Source organism: Crocodylus siamensis, chromosome 2, assembly GCF_052110815.1.
Source record: "Crocodylus siamensis isolate JL-2025a chromosome 2, ASM5211081v1, whole genome shotgun sequence".
In the NCBI taxonomy this organism is placed as follows: Eukaryota; Metazoa; Chordata; order Crocodylia; family Crocodylidae; genus Crocodylus; species Crocodylus siamensis.
Genome location: NC_143396.1, coordinates 12,133,794 through 12,153,991, shown reverse-complemented (window position 1 = coordinate 12,153,991; position 20,198 = coordinate 12,133,794). Strand labels below are relative to the sequence as shown.

Below are 20,198 nucleotides of genomic sequence, written 5' to 3'. Positions count from 1 at the left end.
GGCACAGGGCACGCAGAGACCCGGGTAGCTATGCAGCGTAGCTGCACTGACCAAGGGAGAAGAGGCATGGTGACAGCGGGCCCCTATATAAGTATAAGGCTTGCAAGTCATATGGCAGCAGCCCCCTCCTTCCCTCACAGAGGGCCACGGGGTGGAAGGGACCCCAGGGTCACCTGGGCCAACCCTCTGCATGAACGTAGGATGCTCCAAAGCCTCCAGCGCAGGAAGTCCCATGACTTCCCTAAGCAGCTCATCAGCTGCCCAACCGTTCTCACAATTAGGACTTTTTAAATGAGATTTACTCGTAACTCTGCTTTGCTGCAGCTTAAACCCAAGGCCTCAGTCTTGCCCTCTCTGGCACAACGGAACAGCTGCCCTCCTCCTTGACAGCAGCCTTTCAGATACTTGAAGCCTGCCATCGCATCTCTCCTTCCTCGGCTTTCCTCCAGGTGAAGCGCACTTCGCTCTCTCAACCTCCCCTCACACCATTACCTTAGGTCCCTTGTACCATCCCTATCAATTGCCGTTAGACCCTCTCCAGTTTCTCCCCACACTGGTTAAAACATGGTGCCCAGAGCTGGACGTAGGGTGAGCAGTGCTATCACCGACGCGTCCCACCTACAATACTGCTGCGAGCGCAGCCCGGCCCTGCAGCAGTGTCTCATCGTGGGCTCAAGCCGAGCCAGGGATCCAGATCAATCTCAGCGACGCAGGGTGTCCCCGTCGTCTAGGCACTGCTTGATTCTTCTTCTAAAGATCTAGCAGAGTTTCCTCTGTTGGATTTCATTGGCTATAGCCCAGATTTCTAATTTGCTACGATCCTTTTCTATTGTCCTGCCCCCCAAACTACACGCAGACCTTCCCCAGTGTATGGCATGTGCCAGCTTAATCAGGAAACTCTCCATTTTCAGCCTCCAAATAATCAATAAAAATGTGCAAAGAGCGTAATCCTGGCTTGCAGAGCTGTACCTGTGGGAGCTGCTACCCTTGGTGATGCTACCCATGCCGGACAGGCCAGAAAAAAGGCAAGAACTAAACAAACATCTGTGCACTGGTCCTCCCGGCTGGGAGTGGGAGCTGGGCCAACAACGCACCCTCATAGAGAAGTGGAAGTGTATAAATGTAATGAGGCAGCCGTCCTCGCTACCTGGACAAGGGGCAGGGATGGCAGAGCCTTGCTCAGGCCCAAAGCGACGACTGACAGCACGAGAAGGGTTCACGTCCGCAGAGTAGTCCTGCGTGGCTCAGCTTCCACACCCACTGAGATGAGCATTTGTTCTTATTAATTACTATTTGCATGGGGATTGGCGAGAGCCACTTCCAAGTAGTGATCCCTGGTAACCTCTCCGATGGCCAAGAGCTCCCGAATTGACAAAAAACGCCAAAGCGCACCAAGATGGAGATACGGACACTATTTTTTGTCATACAAAAGAAGAAACGATTTGCATTGCACTAGCATCTAGGGTTTCCAGCTGTGGGTCAAGGCCCATTGTGTGAGGCCCTGCACAAACACACAGGAGCTACCCTAGAAACATCCTAAGAAACGAGAAGGGAGTCCCCAGGAAGGACAGAGAGTAGTCAGGAACTTGAGGGCCTTGTTCATGCAGAGTTTGAGGAACAAGAGCAGCTGGGTCTGACTGGGACACGGAGGAGACACGATATGAATCTGCAAATCTGAAAAAGATGAGAGCTGTAGAGAGGGAGATGATTTTGCCTGGTGTGACCTGTGGACATACGTCTGGAAGCAGCAAGAAAACTGTAACGCAGAGTTCAATTCAATTCAGTTCAATACCGAGAGCAAAACAACAGTGAACGGTCTCCAGCTGAAGAGTTGTGTCCCAGGGGAAGGAAGGAGAGATCGATGCACAGAAACCCAGATGGGAGAAGCATGGAAAGCCCCCAGAGCAAGGACCAAGGGCACCCAAGAGGTTTCCCGTGTCTGGCGGTAAGACCAGCCAGGCAGTAGCTCACGTTCCCTGAAGAGCCTCCGCTGGAAAAATGGGACCATTTGGAAATGCTCAACCTTTCTGAAGCAAAACTTTCCACCTCATTCCTCTAAACACTCATTTAAATTTAGACAAAGGACAAAAAAAGGGGGGGCCAAATAACCCCAAGCTGAAACAAAACATTTCAGGTGGAACAAAAATGAAGGTTTTTGGTGGGTTTGGGTTACAAACATGCCTCTCCTCTGCAAATTTCTTTTTCTTTTCCACTTGTTCTGCTCAGCCAGCTCCAGAACCAAGAAGCCCCTTGTCTGCCTGTCCGTTTGCAGTACATCAGACCCCGGGATGGTCCGGAGGTTCAAATTCAGCTCTCAAGTTGTTACGCCTGCTCAAGCACTCACTTTGCAACTGGCTGTCTCTTTCCATAGCTGCATGGGCATTGTTATGGTGAGATAATTACTTCGCACGTGCGGTAGATCTAAATGTATTGTGCAATTTACCGGTGAATTGAGTAATGTGTGTAATGTGTGGCAGGGCCTCAGGATCAGCCATGCAGGATGCTGGAAGGACAGCGCGTGACCCCAGTACCGACAGGGAACGATGTCCTGGCACCTGATCTTACACGTCATACTGCAGTTGGGGCAGAGAAACACTGCCTGGCGGGGCACCAACCCTGCCTTCGGCACCTGGCCTTGCACGTCCAAAATTTTGGGAGAGGCTGATTGTGCATCCTTGTGACCTCCCCTGTTTCCAGCCCCTAGATCCGCCTGGGCCCACCAGTACCTTGTACAGGATGAGGTCGTGCTCCCCATCATGCAGGGTCGTGCCGTCGGGTCTCATCAGCTTCACAAAGGCCATGGAGAAAACCTTCTCACTTTTGTCCTTAGCTAGGAGACAAAACCCCAGAGCCAGAGGTCAGTCCTGGGCTCAGCCCACAACGAGCACAGACAGGACTCTGCGCTGCCTTGCCGCGGGGGCATCATCCCGGTGCAGGAAGTGGCAGGTTTCACCCCACTCTTATTAACACATGGCAGCTGGTGGCCGGGCCAAGAGGGGTCTCATGTCCACCAGGAGCCTGGGAGATTTGTGCCACGCAGGTCTTTGCAAAGACCAGAGACCAAGGGAAGAACCAACAGAAGGAGCCTGGACAGCTCGTTAGCAGACTGGTGGGTGACCAAACGACTGATGGGGCGCAGGCACGGAGACAGGGTTTCAGACTGACCAGCCATGTCTCCTCACTGCTCCACATCAGACCACCCACATCCCGACCTTCCTACACACGGATGAGACCCAGGGACTGGTCCCTGCTCTCTGGAGCCCCACAGCCCTTCCTCGTGGGGCAGAACTTCTCATAGCTGGATTTTCTGCTGGTTTCCCCCCATCTCCTTTCTGCCCTGTGTGTCAGGGTGGGGTTTAAGCCTCCCCCAGAGGCACTAGGTGCTGGGGATGGGGCTGGGCTGGGCCAATGCCCCTGCTGGCACCGAGCCCGCAGGGTCCTGGTGGAGGGTCTGGCCCCCGCGCTCAGGCTCAGCCCCGCGCTGCACTGGGGCAGGAAGGGATTGTCCCCCTGCTCAGACTGGTCCACACTGGGGGGTTTCCCCTTCCTCTGCAGCAGGGGCACGGCCTGGGCCTGGGCTCTCTGCAGTGTCCATGAACCCCCGGCAGCAGCAGAGAGGTGGCTGCAGCCCCCCTGTATCCCGGGGGCAGGGGCAATGCCCAGGGATGTCAGGGGTGACTGTGTCGTGCGACTCCAAGGTCAGACGCGGGGTTTGTCTGGGCTGGTTTGGACGGGGCTGATCCTGCTTCAGGCAGGGCTTCAACAGGATGTGCCCCGCAGCTCCCTGCCCACCCCGCAGCTCTGGGACATCTATGATTTCTACGGCCTCTGCCTCCATCATGTGCTATGTCTGTGCAATTCCCATCTCTGTGGCAAGCCCTGGAAACTGCCCTGACCAGAATGATGTGGCAACGCCGTGCCCTGTCCCTACACACTGGTTTTTCAGCTCTGCAGCCTCGCGCAGGAAAGAGGCCTCCACCCTGGCCTGTGTCCTCAGCAGAGCCGGGTAAGAGCAAGGGAGACTTACAGTCACTGGAGGAGCGGTGCCTGAAGGTAAATCTCAGGTGGGTCCTGTGGACATCCTCAATGGGGACGGCAATCTTGGAGAGAAGACGCTGCGTTAGCCGACAGAGAGCAGGTGTGACCAGCCCGGAGGAGGGAGCAGGGCAAGTGGCCTGCCTACAGGAGCGTAAAGGCAGGCAGCGAGCCAGGGAGGAAGCTGCCCAGATGGTGAAGTGTGTTGGCCTAGACATGTAAGTGTGCAAGCATGTCTGCCTGCACATGTGCCCATGCGTGTGCAGCTCTGCCCGCGTGTATGTGAATCTGGGCACGCATCTGCATGCGAATGCTTGTGCATTCATGCTCATATAGGCACATGTATGCACACATGAACATGAGTGTGTACGCATCTGTACGTCTGTGTACATGTGTGTCTCCCATGACCCAGGGGCTCCCTCCACAAGTCACAGCCAAGCCTCCCTAGACCCCGTGAGCTCGGTTTCTCTCTCACCCCACAGCCACGAGGCCAAAAGGGACTGAAGGCAGCGCTGGGCGCTCGTCCAGGAGTACAAAGCAGACTGATACGGAAAGGCTGGAGATGGACTCTAGCTCAGCCCTTGCTACGGGCTGGTCTGGAGGAGACCAGCAGAGTTCGGCCAGCACTGATCTCTCCCAGGGGACCCAGAAACTCAGCCCGTTTGCAGGGGCCTAGTGCTGTATGGTCCCATCCCTGACACTGCCAGCTCATGGGAAAGCTCATACAGACCTTCACTGTCTCCATCCACCGCTGATGCCGCTGCTGGTAATACACCACAGATCGATACTCGCTCGCCGGCTTGTCCCCCGCACCCTGGTAAATGACGTTCTGGGGGGAGGACAGCGGGGGTGGTTGGTTAATATTGGGCTTTTCGCAGGATGCATCCCAGTTTTCTGGACTCTGAGATGTGCAGAGACTTTCCCTGTTCGGCACAGACACCAAGGGGCTGCCCTAGCACCACCTCATGATCAGGCTGGGTTCCCCACTGCACAGTGGGGCTTGACGCCGCCGAGACCGAGCGGGTTTTCCTTCCTCTGCCTCGACCTCTTGTCCAGCTCGGCGTTCCTGCCACAGCTGTACTAGCCCCTACCGACTACCGTGACCGGCCTGGCTGCACAAATTAGGAAACTCACTGTAATCACACAGTAGGTCTTGGGTGGTTTATGGTATCAGGTGCAAGCACGGCAGTTTCAGAAACCCATGATTTGAAAGACACATGCACACACGCAAGGAGTCAAAATGCTACTGACGGCAGAAGCAAGTGTGACGATGAGCCACAGATGTGCTCATGTAGGAGAAAAGGTGGGTGAACAAGAGGAAGGAAACTGGTAGGCTATAGAGATGCCCAAGGGGTTGGCTCCTGGGGGGTCGAGGGAGACCCGCCAAGGCAGTAAGAAGGTGTGTGTAGAGGGAACAACCAGGTACACCCACGTGGACGCTTGGGCCTGTCCTGCCCTGTTGCTATAACTGGGGAGAAGGGGATGTGATAAGAAATCTGGGATAAAACAGCATTTAAGGCAAAGCCCATTTTGAAGGTCTCTTTCCAGAGTCTGGTAAGAAACGAACAGCTAACGACACCCCAGCCAGATATGAGAGAAGTGGAGATGGCTGAGACTTCCTATGGGGCCACCGTGTCAGAGCTGCCCCCAGCAAGGCTTGGTGCCAGGGAAAAAATGTAACACCTCTCAAAAAGGTGTTTTATATTTGTGGGTGGGTTGTATGCCAGAAAATATGGTACAAGACTCTGGAAAAGCCAGGCATCCTTGAGGGAAGTGACCATCCTTGAGGGTCAAAGGAAAGTCCAGCCCTGCTGCCCCATCAGGTTTAATCCACCAGCTGTTCCTCCTGTCCCCATGCCCCGATGCCTGCCAGCCCCACAGCCACGGGCACCCTCACCTGCATCATGGCCCCAGCCTCGTCGCAGACGCACATGGTCACCTCCACGTTCTTCTGGGTCTTCTTACTGCCCTTGTCAAATTCACCCTGAACCAACGTGAGGTAAATGTCGTTCCTGACGTCCCCTGGAGAGAACCGCACAGCACAGCCAGTGAGGCTAGGCCTCTGCCACCTCCGGCCCTCGCAGCCCCTGTGCTCTCCCTTCAGCTGCAAACGGACCGTTCAGGGAAGGACCAGCATGCGCACGTGCCAGCGACTCCCGGGCTTGGAGCCGAGAAGCCCCCTGGGTCCTACTCACTCATCCCAGCCCAGCCCAGCCCAGCCCAGCAGCATCAGCCCCTTCCGCACATTCACCTGGTTTTGAAATACCGCAGCATTGCCACCCAACTCCTCTGCTCTCAGGCCATGATTGAGAGGGGTCCCAATGGCCCCTACACCCACCCCTCACTCATGCCTGAAGCACAGACGCATGGGGAAGTGGGCTGGAAGGGACCCCAGGAAGTCACCTAGTCCAGCCCCCTGCCTGAGGCAGGATCCGGCCTCTCCCAACCATCCAGCCAATCCTTATCTAACCTGCTGCTGTGACTGCCCAGTCTGAGCCTAAGTGCCGGGGCGAGACCCTCCCACCAAGACCCTGCGGGGCTGGTGCAGCAGGAGCACCAGCACAGCCCAGCCCCATCCCCAGCCTGGGCTGCAGCCAGCACCAGCACCTCTGTGGGGGCTTAAACACCCCCTACCCAACACATGGAGCTGCAGAGGGGGAAAAATATTCCTTCCTGCTGCAGTAGCAGGTACCAGACACCTCTATGCTGCAGTGCAGCCTGGGGACTCGTCTCACACCCCCAGACCAGGCTCTACCAGGGCGGGTGACTTTGTCCCCAGCCCCCCCCAGCACCTCTTCAACGGTGGGACCAGAACATCTCAAATGGGAAGTGGAGCAGCCTCACAGCCAGGGACCGCTGGTGCCTTAAACCCCCAGGCCTTGCGGCTGAAGGGCCAGCAGCAGCAGGGACCAGGCGGTCCTGCCTGGGGCCAGAGCTGTGGCCTGAGCTGCCCCAGCCGCCCTGCTCAGGCAGCTGCAGAGGACACCTGCCTCCAGCTGAGCAGGGGAAGGGAAGGGCAGTCGGCCCGCCCGCTGGTAAAACACACACACAGACACTTTCACACACGTGCACACACGCATGCGCGCATACGCATGCGTGCATACGCATGTGCACTTTCACACACGTGTACATTACACACTTGCATACACATGTGCACTTTCACACATGCACACAGATGTGCAGACATGCGCACGTGCACACACATGTACATGTGCACAAGCATGCACACAGACACACACTTGCACACATACCTGCATGCACACGCTTTCACATACACATGCACTTTCACACACAGACAGACATGCGCGCGCATGTACTTGCACGCACACGTGTGCATACCTGCTATCCCTCCTAGAAGCCTGGCACTGGAAGGACGCGAGCAGTAGATGCTCAGAGTCAGGCCAGGGACGGACACCAGGCAATGCCTCCAGCTCGGCGCAGTGAATCCCAGCAAGATGCCATGAAGTGTCCAAGGAGGACGGGGCCTTGGGGTCACCCTTGCCACCTCAACCCAAGCTGCCTTCTCTGCTCACCTGGCATGATGATCTCTGGGAAGCCCAGCTTGCGGGCCACGACCGTGTGGCGGTCCACCAGGTGAGGATGGTCCTTCCGCACCTGCGTCAGGTCCCCCCACAGCATCTTCAGGGACACCCAGAACCCTGGAACAGGGAGAGAGGCGGGTGGGGATAGCGATGGACCCAGGGGAGCTCAGCCAGAGGCTTGGGTCCCCAGCCTGGCATCCCCTTGTGCAGTCTGGGGGTGCGCAGGCCTGTTGCACACGCATGAGAGCCAGCCTGGATGGGCCTTCCTGCCACAGCAGAAAGCAGCTCCACAGGCTGAATCCTTGTAGCACCCAAAGGAGGGAGACACCTTCACCTCCCAGCCAGGGCAGACGGCTGGATTCTTCCCAAGCTCATATGACCTGGTACCATGTTCCCCCACCCCTTGCTGGGAATTCCCTCCCTCCCTCCACGTGAGGACCCAGCCACTAGCGCGGGGCTGGTCCCCCTCAGGCTGGAGCCCTGTAACCCGTCTCTGAGGCTGCAGATGAAGACGATGGTGCAGCGCAGCGACTTGCCTTCTCCGTGGCCCAGGTCACTACAAGTACAACAGGACAGTGCTCCAGGGCTTCACAGGCTCATTTAAGGCATTGGTCCTAATACTGGTGGCAATTAACAGCTAAAGCCCCTGCAGAAACCAAATACTGATCTCTGAACCACCGTGAAGCTGTGCTGCTCTGGGCTGATGCACTTTGGAAAGCCAGGATGGAGCCTGGATGAGACAGGGCAGGACGACCTCCCAGAGGCAGTGAGGTAGATCCTGGGTGCGCGCCCCTGGGGAAGCACCGCTAAGCCTTCCCTTTCCACTGCCAGCACCTCTCTAAAGTCAAGTGCCCACATCCCTGTTTCTCAAGTCTAGCCCTGGGGAAGAAAACCCCACACCGAAGCGTGGACACCTTCCCTGAGTCCAGGCGCTCCATTAAGCCCTTTACTATTGCATTTGCACACGAGGCAGAAGACAGAGCGGTGCGGGGGACAGGCAGACACGCAGGCCACGGCAGGTGGGAAGCGCCCCGGGCCACCAGTACCTTGGCCTTTGTGATTGATCTCCTTCCCCTCCACTGCTTTCTTGACCAGGCTGTGAAGGAAATCGTTCTCCGCTGCCACCCTGAAAAAAGCAGGAGCGCAGGGGGGTCAGAGAGAGAGGACCAGAGCAAGGACGGGGCAGGCGGGGAGCCAGCTGACAGGGTCAGACCCCGACAGGGCACCTCCGTCACTCTGATGGGCCAAAACCCAGAGCAGCAAGTACCGGTATGGCTGCAAGTGCTGCCTCTTGGTAGCTGGACAAAAGCCTCCCTTGGACCTTGCTAAGTGTTTGGCCACAGGGACACGCTGTGGCAGTGAACGCTACGGTCTGCTCACATGGGAAGCAAAGGAGAGCAAGTTTTCCACCTTAAAAGCTGCCGCCCTTTAACGGACAGTCTCTTGTGCTTGGGTCCTGGCTGCGGGGCCTGTCTGGCACCCGGGAAAGGGGGCAGGCATCGGATCACAAAACCCCCGTCTGGCAACTGAATTGGCTCCCAGGGAACAGAGACTCTCCTGCTTAACCCTGGCTTTCCTGCCCCGCTCAGCCCACGAGGGCGGCCTTTGCTCACAGGCAGACAAGGCTCTTCAGGTAAGTGAGATCTCTTTTACTAGACCAACTAAATAGTTGGAAAAATTGTTCTTTGCAAGCTTTTGGGCACAAACGCCGTTCTCCAGGCACAGGGAGAGTTTGCCGGTGTGTCTGCCCATGTCCCTACACCAAACAGCGCTTTACTCACAGGTGCACAGGAATGAAGTGCTGCTTATCCTCGTCGCTCTCGCATTTCCCCTTGACAATATCTGTGATGTCCATCACTGCAAGAGACAAGAGGCAGGACACGATGGCAAGGGCTGCACACACAGACGGGCTGGGATGCCTTTACATGTCTAGCGGCTGCATGTAAAGCTACTGGAGGGTTGGAGGAACGGTGCAGCCACGACAGTCTAGGATATCTTTGGGTGAAATCCAGGAAGAGAAATCACCCAGAGAAACCCGTGCCTGTGGAGCTGCCGCCATTCCTGGGTCAGAACGGGAGAAGGACCATGCTGGAGGAGGGCTGGGCATTATGGCAGTCCATGAGCTGAACAGGAGCCAGCGTGCGCTCTTGCTGCAAAAAGGGTCAGCTGCATGAAGGGACTGCAAGGTGCACAGGAAACTGGCTGGGGTGTCGGGCTCGGAGGGTAGTAGTCAATGGCTGTATGTCCCGGAGCACCCCAGGGAAAGGAGGGACGTCCCAACGAGCACTGAAGCAAGCTCCCAGACGTGGTGGAGTCTCCACCGCTGGAGGCTCCCAGGAGCAGGTTGCACAGCCCTGGGCTGGCTTGGATGAGTTGGGCCTGATCCTGCCTGGAGCAGGGGCTGGGCTGGGCTAGATATGACCTTGTGAAATCCCTTTTGAGCCCTGTGACTGCAAGTAAAAGGACCTACAAAGAACTGGGCTCCCAGATAAAGGTGTGGGTGGAGGGTGAGGGATGAGCATGGGAACACGTGGCAGAAAGAGGAAACATGGAAAACTCTGACTGACTTCCAGGAAAAACTTCCTGGCTGGAGAACCGCTCCCCAGACAGAGCGAAAGGCTGGCCCCAGGCTCGGTCCGTTCCCAGGGATGGGCCGGAAGAAGCAAGCAGCTGCCCCAGCCCTGAGGCACTAGGAGCATCGCCCCAGGTCCCGACTGGCTGCAGACAGCAAGGCCGGGAGGGGCTGAGATCTTCACTACTTCAGCCTCCTGCATCGCGCAGACCAGAGTGTCAATCTGTTCTCGCTCCCTGTCTAAAACGACCTGCAAGCATGTGAGAAACGCGCCCCAGCGTCGTCCGGGCTTGGCCAAGTGCTTGTGCAGTGGAGACGCACGCCTCCTACAAGTGCTGCAGCTCAAACCAAAGATCCCGAAAGAGCCAAAGAAGCCTTTCCCTTGACTGCAGCGTTGCAAAGGAAGGCCGGGTCCTGGTTCCTCAGAGGCTATCTAGTGAATATCCTCCCCTGCCTCCATGTGCCATCCCCACACAGACCCCCGCTGCCTGCCCCAGGCTTCAAACCCCCTGACAAAAAGGGAGAAGGGGGCAACCAGCACAGCCCAGACGCCTGGGACATCCCAGAGCAGAGCATGAGCATCGCTGAGCCTGGATCATCCTCCCCAGTGCCCATCCAGCCTCTCCTTGCACCTTCCAGCGAGTCCCTGTCCCCCCAGTCTGTCCCTCCCACGGCCGTGCTGCTTGGACAGGGAATCTCCAACCTAAACCTGCTTTGGTGCAACTTTCAGCCGTGGCTCCGCGTCCTCCTCTCTGCAGCAGGAGAGACCGGGCGCTTTCCCTCGTCTCTCTGGCAGCCCTTCTGGTCTCTCCAGACTGCTGCCATGTCCCCTCTTAAGCACTTTCTCCGCCAGCTGAACCTGTCCAGCTCCAACCTCTCCTCCAGGACCTGCCTTCCAAGCCCTTCATCATCTCCATTGCTGCCTCTGGAGCCTCTCCAACTTCTCCATGGCCTTTTAAAAACATGGAGCCCAGAACTGCAGGCAGCATCCAGCTGTGGCCTGAGCAGCACTGACCGAGGTGCGATCACCTCCCCATTCTCCCTCTGCATGGGCGCCCCGTCCTCCTCTCAGCATGGGTCTCCTGCCTCCAAATCCTGTGCCCGGTGCCTCCCACCCTGGTCTCTCCAGCCACCGCAGATGCAGCAAGCAGCTGCTGTCTGTTCTGCCCAGATCCAGGAAGTTGCAGATTGTCCCTCAAGCAGGTTTGAAACCTTTAAGCAACTTTCTCTAGGCAGTGAGCCCTGCATTGTCAGCAACAAGCGCGGCAGCATCCCCTGCACTGCCCCGGGGCATGCCCGGTCTTACGGGTGATCTCTGCAGGCTACCAAGAGGCCCAGGGCTCATCTCTGCTTCCACTGCAGGCTTCTCCCCTCCCAGCCGGCCGAGGGGTTTCCAAACTCCAAGCCACAGGATCTACAGCCCTGGGCAGAGCAGGAGCCAAGAGAGTCAGCCTGGCCGCTCCCCGCCAGGCTCTGCTCCAAGCACAATTACCAATTGTCACTCAATAATTCACCTTGTAATTACTGGTGCTGGAGGTCCCAGCCCTAGCTAATTAGCCAATTAGAATCAATAATTTCCTACCAGGTCCAATTTGCTGAGGATCAATACCTTGGCTGAGTATGTGTCACAGGAGAGCAGCGCTGCGCAGGGAGAGCAGCTCGATCCAGGGGCAAGGGCTGCACGGCACGGGGCTGGCGCGGCCAGATGCGTTGCCCTCTGCCCCTGAATAGGCTGGAAAAGCCCTTTCCTACAAACTCGGGTTCCTAAACCCCAGGGAGGGGATGCAAGCTGGGAGGGGGCCAGCAGCCCGCTCCGACTGGGCTGCACCGCGGGGTTTCCCCTTCCTCTACAGTGTGGGGCTGGGGTCTCTGCAGCGCCCATGACCCCCCTGGCAGCAGCAGGACACTGGCAGCCGTGGCCCCCGGGCATGACAGGGGCAGGGGCAATGCCTGGGGTGGTTGGGGGTGACTGTGTCGTGTTGGGTGGACATGGGGCTTATCTGGGCTGGTTTGGATGGGGCTGACCCTGCCTCAGACAGGACTGGACTGGACATGCTCCCACAGCCCCTCCCTGCAGGCCCAGCCCACCTGAGACGCCAAAGGGGCGCCGCAGCCCCGTGCTCAGCTTGCGTGTGTGCACGTCCCGCAGGTCCATGCGTCCCACCCGGATGATCTGACACACCAGGAAGAGCTTCTCGCGCTTCAGGTCCTTGCTGCCCAGGTCCTGGGGAGGGAGAGACGGGCTCAGGAAAGGCTCCTGGGTTTGGGGGCACCGCAGGCAGCTCCCACGTGGGGCAGACCCCGCACCTCACCCTGGGGCCATGCCAGCACTGGGGGGTGGCCCAGGGCAGGGGCTCCCCTGGTCTCCCAGTGGCCCTGTGCGGGTGTCCGGGCACAGCTCAGTGCAGCTGGGGCACCTCGGCTGCCTGAGCACAGCAACGGGCCCCCTCGGACATCTACAGCTCCAGGGTGAGCCCCCCCCACCCTGGGGTGCTGCATGTGGCCAAGCCTCAGTGATGTCCCCCCCCAGCTTTGGTACAGCGGGAGATGCTCCACGTCAGCAGCAAGTGCTGCCAGCAGACGCCCTGGCTTGACCCCAGCCCAGGGTCAGACTCAGCTCGGCAAGGACGAGGCCTCGTCTTGCCCGGCCCAGGCTGGGAGGAGCAGAGGGACCGCTGCGCAAGCAGAGGGGCCGCTCCTGGAGTGCACGCGGGGGCTCGTCTGGTAACGAGGGGTGCCCAGGGGCTGGTGTCTCAGGCTTGGGGGAGCTGCAGGAGGCAGCAACAGCTCAGGCAGTGGGGACAGGCCAGGAGCTCACCGTGAAGACGGCCTTGAGGTTGTTGAGCAGCTCGATGTCCTGGGGGACCCCGGTGCTGGCCCAGCGGATCAGGTAGTTCTCGCTGCCGGGGCACAGGGGAGCGTCAGGACTCACGAGGCCCACGGTGTCACGTGCACTGGGGAGCGCCCCTCCCGCAGCCATATCCCCCGTCCCGGGGACAAGGGCACGGGACCCCGGGCAGGGCCCAAGCCAAGGCCACAGGGACGGCCAGTGCCTGGCTGCAGCCCGAGCCCCCGAGCCGCAAGGAGGGCACCCACAACCGTCCCACAACACCCTGAGCCCAGAAGTGGGGCCGTCAGAGCCCCTCGCGCCGTGTGTGAGAGCAGGGGACTGTAGGGCACCGGCCTCCGAGGGCGCGGGGTGGGGTGGGGGTCCCCCGACCAGACCACCACCAGCATCCGTGCCCATGCAGCACACGAAGGCAGATACCCAGTGGTGCCCACCCCCCTGTCCGCCAGCCTGGCACAGAGCATGAGGGCACAGACACATGCGGTGCAAGAGGTGTCTCAGCACCGCCACGAGCTGCGGCCAGAGTCGGGCTGCATGGGGACGAGGTGCTGGGACCATGCTGCAAGGCCCAGGGCAGGGGCTGGTGACCCCAGGACCACAGGGGCGCCCTGCGGGTACCTGATCATGCGCTGCTCCCCAGGGTCGTAGAGCGCCATGAAGAGCTGCGCCTCCTCCCCGATGTTGCAGACGAAGTTGCGGACGCAGAGGTAGAGGCTGTGGCAGGGCGCAGAGGCCAGGTGGGCGCTGAGGCCCAGCTCGCCGTGCTGGGAGCTCTGGGGAGGGTGGCAAGTCAGATTGCCCCAGGACCCTGGGCCAGGGAGCCCGCGCTGGAGCTGGGGCTAGGGCTGGCTCTCACCATCTCCTGGATGCGCTCGCTGATGAGGCTTGTGGCCCGCTTGTGGGCCTGGAAGAGGCTGATGATGCTGGTCCTGTCAGGGTCCAGGATGTTCTCGTCCTTGTCCCGCACGACCAGGTCCAGTTCCAGGATTCTGCGGAGGCCGCAGTGGGGGCGGACATGGCTATGGCAGCCCCCAGCCCCCACACCGCTTGGCCCAGCGTCCAGCCCTCTCCCCTGCGAGGGTCACCCTGCAGCCGGCTCGCGGCCCCCGCCCTGCCCGCAGCTCCCGCTCTCACTTGTTGCCGTAGTCAATCTTGCTGGTCACCTCCTTCTTGAGCTCCAGGAGCTCGTCCTTGGGCAGGGTCCCCGAGAGGAGCTGCGAGCGACGCTCCATCAGCTCGCACATCATCCTCTGCACCTGCTTGTACCGCTCCTTCTGCCCTGCCTGCAGCACAGTGGGCATGGGCACGTGGATCCACCAGCCCCGGGCCCCGTGGCAGGGCACCTCCAGCCCCGCACGGCCCTTGCCAGCCCTCGCCCCGTCCCTCCAGGGCCCCAATTCTCGCCCAGCCCATCCTGGACAGCCAGTGCCCGCGGCTCCTGCAGACCCCTCACGTCGGGGCTGTGTTCCCAGAAGCCCCCCCGGCGCTCACCACGTAGAGCTGCTTCCAGATGGCAGCCCACTCCCGCAGCGTGGTGGTGATCTCCTGCACCAGCGGCATCTCCAGCGGCACCACAGTCTCCTCTGCCCTGGGGTGGGGGATCGCGGGTGAGCTGGGGGGCACTGACAGACCCTCCCAGGGTGGATCCAGGGCAGCACCGTATTTGCACCCCTTTGAATTCCCGCTCCTTAAAACCAGCCGCCCGGGAGGGGCAGTCGCACTTCTGCTCCGGTCACACTGACGGAGCCGACTGACTTCCTGCTAATCTCTCCACTCCGTGGGTGTAAACGACCCCCTCTCCTTTTCCTCCCCTGTTCTAGCTAGCCTTTCTTCTGCAATGGTGCCACCCATCAGCCACGCCTGGCCGTGGCTCTCTCCTGTTTCAGCCCTGCAGACTGTCTGCAACTCTGGCTAAAACGCTGAACTTGGGTGCAGCCACATGAGCTCAGGTGCAAACAGGACTCACGGAGGCATGGGAGGTGCTGAAGAGGTTAAAGACGTTACCTCCGTCTTTTTTGGGAAATCTAAATGAGATGCATCTGTTTGTCTCTGACGGCTTTAGGCCCAGCGGCCCAGTCACTTGGGATGGCTGAGGCTGTTTTGTGCCTCTCATGCTGTGGTTGCTGAATCTCGTACGTAACCCAGCAAAGCAACGTGAGTTTCTGGAGCGCGGGGTCTGGTTTGCTCTTGCACCATGTAAGGGAGCAGGGGGCCCGTCCCATACCAGCACGGCTCCCAGTTTCGCTCTGACTCGAGCCACGTTGGCTGTGCGTGCGACTGCACCCCACCCCACTCCCCCTTCTCAAAGCCCTACGTCTCCTCGGGGGACCACCCACCCACCCATCGATGACCCCATGGCCGGGGCTGGCGTGGAGCCTCCCGATGGCCCCCAGCACTTTGTGGCACCCGCACGCGGCCGGCCTGGTACCTACCCCCGCCGTTCCACATGGGCGCCCTTGAGGTGGATGAGCGAGACCGGGAAGATGCCCTGCGGAGAGGAGGGGCCGTCAGCACAGCTGCCCTGCCAGGGGCACGGAGGGAGCTTTCCTCCGTGCCCCATGCGTCGGTGCCTGCCCCGGCCCATGGGGGGGCCGCACTGCTCAGAACAGCAAAGACCCCAGGCAGGACAGGAGCATGATGCCGGGGGGGGGGGGGGGGGGCGCAACCCTACGCAGCCAAAGCACCACCCTTACCTGGGCGGCCCGGTTCCTGAGCGAATACCCTCGGTACCAGCCTGGAAGGGAGACAGGCAGTGAGAGACGGGCTTGAGCTGCGGCATCCCTCCCCGGCGGGGCGCTGCGGGGTCCAGGCCCCTCCGTGCCCAGCAGGAGACTGCGCGCGGCTGCCCGGGGCCGCCCCCCACACTCACCCTCCGACACCTGCAGGATGTGCACGGCCTCCCCGACGTGCAGCGGCAGGTGATGCGCGTTGGAGCCCGGGAAGTTCCACACGGCTGCGGGGGGAAGCGCGGCCCGGGCGGGCGTGAGGCCTGCGCCCGGCTCCCCGTGCCCGCCCGCAGACCCTGCGCCGCGGAAGACCCGCTCCCTGCGGCCGGGGGGCTGCCCGGTTTACGCAGGCTCTTCCCCATGTGCCACCCCCAGCCTGGGACGGCCCTCGCCCCCGGGGTCACTGCTGTCGTGACTGCTGGCCGCAAAGGCGAGCGGGAGAGCAACGGGCAGCGATGGCAGGGGCACAATTCGGACATGCAGAAACTGCCTCCAGACCGGCCCCAGTCCAGGGGCGCGCAGGCTGCCGGCGCAGGTGGGACCCCGACCCGCGCTGCCCGGTGCTCTGCTCCGCTTGGCCCCACCCGCAGCCCCCGGGCCACGAGCGACCCAGGACTGGCCCCCCGAGCCCGGGCGGCGCTGAGCCCGGGGGCTGGGGTCTCCGCCACGGCCCCCGCCCGCGGGAACCCACGGGGGCCGGCGGCTCCCTGGCGCAGAGCAGCAAGCGAGAAGCAGGAACAGAGACGCGGCACGAGGCCGGGGCAGGCGCGGAGCGAGCGAGGCGCTTCCTGCTTGGCCGCAGCCGCCTGAGGAAGGGCTCCGAGCCCACGGGCTATTTCTGTCTATCTCTGCGCCCGATCGGCGCCGACGACACCCGCCCCCCGCATCCACCCCGCGCTGCCCAAGGCCGAGCCGGCCTGGGTGCCGCGGCGGCCTGGGGCAAGGCTGGGCCGCGGGGCAGGGCTCGGGCCCAGCGCGGCATGGCGGGGCGCTGGAATCACGGCACCCCAGTGCTTTGTGGGACGGGGCCGCTGGGGCGGCGCTGCCCAGGTGCTGCCCAGGTGCACAATGGGAGCAGGGCAGTGCTGCCCAGGTGCGCTGTGGGACTGGGGTGGTGGGTGCGTGGTAGGTTTGGGGTGCCTGGACTAGCACTGTCCAGGTGCATTGTGGGACCGGGTGGGGGTGCACCACAGTGGCAGCAAGGCAGCCTTGCCCGGGTGCATTGTGGGAGTGGGGTGCTGGGTGCAGCCCTGCCCAGGCGCAGGGTGGGGTTGGGGTGGTGGGCACAGCACAGTGCTGCCCAGAGCAGGCCCTGCTCCCCGGGCCCGTGCGGGCAGTGTGGTGTGCACACGCCAGGGCACGGCGCCCGCGTGACCGCGCCCCTGTGACCGCGGGGCTCGGCTTCCTCATTTGCAACGGCAGGAAAACACTGCCCCCCGCCCGGCTGCCCGGGAGCCCCCGGGAGACGCGCCTGCCTCTGCAGAGCATGTGGGGTGAGCAGTGCCCGGCGCGTGGGGCTGGGCCACGCCACCCCGACCGCAGCCCCCCTGCCCCGGGGCCGAGGGCAGCCAGGCAGGGCCAGCTGGCCCCTGAGCTGCAGGGCACAGGCTGGAGCCGAGGACCCTGCAGCTCACTCAGCGCCCCAGCCCCGAGCACGCAGGGTCACTGCCAGCCCCACCAGAGCAAAGCGGGCAGCAGGGATCATGACCAAGGCCACGGTGCCGCCACCTGGACCCACGGCTGCCCTGCTCCTGCACCCAGAGGAGCAATGCCAGAGAGCAGCCCCCTCACCCCATCCTGGCCCCAGCGCCTCAGGGCCGGCACGTGGCAGCCAGCATCCCCCCAAACCCACCCAGCACCACTGGACGGGGCTCGGGCCCCGACAGCCCCCGGCACCCAGCTCCCTGCCCCACCCCACCCCACCCCACCCGGCCCCACCCCAGCCTGCCCAGCGCAGGAGCTCCACTACAGCCGCGTGCCCAGCTACCCGGCTGCACCGTGCCCTGCACCCCTCCCCGGCTGCCGGCGCAGCCCCCGGCCACTCACCAACGCCATACTTCTCCTCCTTGGTGGGGAGCCAGGGGCCCATCTCCGGCGGGCACAGAGCGGCAAGCGCCCGGCTGCGCGGCTGCGAGTTCCTCCCCGCGCTCAGTCGCCTACGTCACCGGCTTGTGCAAACCTCACCGGGCCACTTCCTCAAAGCGCAGCTGGGCCCCAGCACTGAGCACCCTCCGCCCCAGCTGGCGGGGACAGCGGCGGGGGCTCCAGGTGGGGAGGGTTGCCAGACCCTCCCCACGGCCTGGGTGCAGCGTAGGTGGGCACGGAGCTCTCATCCACCAGCCCCCTCCCATGCCACGAGGGACAGAGGCCCAGTGCCTTCCTGCGTGCTGCTGCTTCCCAGTTGCACGGCCCCCCAGCCCCAGTGAGCTGCCCCAGGAGGCCCCCAGCCCAGCCCAGCCCAGCCCAGCCAGAGCAGCTGCAGCCCTAGCACCAAGCAGGGATGGAGCTCGGGCCCCGGGGCCACACGTGTGCTGCTCACCTGCCCTGCGAGGACAGCTCGGGGGCTGCGAGGAGCCAGATGGACCACGTGAGACTCGTCGCTGTGCCCGCAGGCACCTGCCAGGCTGCAGGGAGCCAAGGCCCCAGGTGACACCCAGGTGAGGCAGTGACAGGGGGTTGTGACCGGGGAGGCAGTGCCATGGGGATGTGGCCAGGGGAGCCGCGAGGCCATAGAGGACCACAAGAACCAGCTGGACCTGCAGAAGCCAGGGCCCAGAGCCAGCCGCTGCCTCGGGGCCTGGGAGCCCCGGATGAGGCCAGCAAGGCCTGGCCCCCGCACCTGCCCCAGGCCCCTGCCTCCCCACCTGGCGCTGCGGCCCCCTGACCCCTCTGGCCGCTGTGGAGCAGCCAAAGCCCCAGGCAAAGGCGTCCATTGCTTGGGGTCGTGGAGCAGCCTGGAAAGCAGAGCCCAGGGGAGATGTGGTATGCCAATGAGCTAATGCATATTCATGGATACGCCAGTTGAGCTAGGAGCACTCTGGCCCTGCAGCTCCGACGCTGGTGCCATAGCACCACCTCCCGGCACTGCGATGAACTGGCCCTGGATGCTGCGGGTGCCCACAGCAGGCAATGCCGGGGTGGGCTCCTGGGGCGGGGGCTCAGCTTGGCAGCGTGGGGGTGGGAGCAGGGCAGGACCCAGTGCCCATCAGCCCCTCCCAGGGGCAACAGGCCTGGTCACTGCACGCGGATCTGGGGGCAGTGCCAGGACCAGGTCAGTCCTGGACATGTCCAGGGGAGGTGGATGGGCCTGATCCTGCCTGGAGCTGGGCCAGCTGTGGCCCCCAGGGCCCGGTCCACCCAACCGTGCTGCAATCAGGGCGCTCCCGATGCCTGCGCCCAAGCCGCTAATACACGTGCTAACCCCAGTCCTGGCCCAGGACAGACCCTGGGGACCCCCGAGGCCTGGTGCCACTCAGGCATGAACCCACTTCGTTTTCCTTCACCCCGTGGCCCAAGGTCGCTGGTGAGCCTGTGCCGTGGGAGCGGGACTAACGCCTTCGCTAGGTGCAGGCGGATCACGTCCGCAGCGTCCCCACATCCGACCCTCTGGCTCGAGGCACCTGACAGACCCCAGCAGCTTCTGGAAGCCCAGCAGCCCAGGGTGGGGGCCGTGCCGGGCCCGGAGACACGCAGGCAGCGTGTCCCGACAGCGCAGACACGCTCGGTGCTGATGCTTGACCTCGAAACAGCAACAACAGCATTTTCCTCCCACATCCTGCGCGCGGCCTGGGGGCTGCTGAGGCCTCGGCCTCGGCCATGTCTGCCGGGTCCAGGCGAGCAGCAGGGACGTCGCCAGGGCTCTGGGAACGACCCAGACCCGGGCGATGACGATCTGATCTGCCTTTTGTTGGACGGATGGAGAAATGGCTGGAGCGAGCTGTCGTTCAGGGGGCAAACGCTGAGCGAGGGGGGGAGCTCGAGAGGGCCGGGGCCAAGGAGCTTGGGGCGCGGGGGCCTGGGGCTTCTCTGTGTCAAAGGTGCAGAAGCAGCTGGCGTTTGTGCCAAATAAGTAGAAACTCCCGGGGGGGGGGGCGGGGGGCTGGCAAGTTGCGTGGCTCCACCAGAAGCGGCCGCGGCCGGAGCACTGCAGAGACCGGGACTGGTCAGCCAAGGAGGCGCCAGGCTGGGTCGGGCAACGCATTGTAGCCACTGCTGCCCGGCTCCGGTGCGGCCGTGGGCTCAGCTCCGCCCAGCCCGGGCAGGATCCGGCCCCGCAGCCCCCATTCAAGGCACTGACCCAGGCATGGGGTATGGAGACACTGCAGCTCAGGAGCTCCCCGCCTGCGCCCAGCTGCACTGCCCTCGGCTCCAAGCAGCCCCCACCCCGTGCCACGGCCGGCCCCCCGTTCTCCTGCCCCGGGCCCGGCGCGGCATTGCCCCTGGGCGCCGCAACCTGGCTCCTGCCCCGGGCTTGG

At 62.3% G+C, this 20,198-nt stretch overlaps 1 protein-coding gene across 1 annotated transcript in view; it reads right to left on the bottom strand.

Moving 5' to 3' along the window:
• The window catches only part of LOC149869944 (dedicator of cytokinesis protein 2-like), a 107,967-nt gene extending 89,408 nt beyond the window's left edge, over positions 1–18,559 (bottom strand). The window contains exons 1-18 of the mRNA XM_090035178.1: positions 18,263–18,559; positions 17,770–17,963; positions 15,867–15,950; positions 15,691–15,731; positions 15,430–15,485; positions 14,489–14,585; positions 14,132–14,280; positions 13,854–13,986; positions 13,616–13,770; positions 12,968–13,049; positions 12,238–12,373; positions 9,359–9,434; positions 8,624–8,703; positions 7,569–7,694; positions 5,933–6,057; positions 4,766–4,864; positions 4,028–4,100; positions 2,727–2,830 (exon numbers count right to left, since the gene is read on the bottom strand). Coding sequence (XP_089891304.1) covers positions 2,727–2,830; positions 4,028–4,100; positions 4,766–4,864; positions 5,933–6,057; positions 7,569–7,694; positions 8,624–8,703; positions 9,359–9,434; positions 12,238–12,373; positions 12,968–13,049; positions 13,616–13,770; positions 13,854–13,986; positions 14,132–14,280; positions 14,489–14,585; positions 15,430–15,485; positions 15,691–15,731; positions 15,867–15,950; positions 17,770–17,812 — 1,659 coding nt within the window. The 5' untranslated portion in view covers positions 17,813–17,963; positions 18,263–18,559. The remainder of the gene's footprint in view (positions 1–2,726; positions 2,831–4,027; positions 4,101–4,765; positions 4,865–5,932; positions 6,058–7,568; positions 7,695–8,623; positions 8,704–9,358; positions 9,435–12,237; positions 12,374–12,967; positions 13,050–13,615; positions 13,771–13,853; positions 13,987–14,131; positions 14,281–14,488; positions 14,586–15,429; positions 15,486–15,690; positions 15,732–15,866; positions 15,951–17,769; positions 17,964–18,262) is intronic.
• Positions 18,560–20,198: the final 1,639 nt, after the last annotated feature.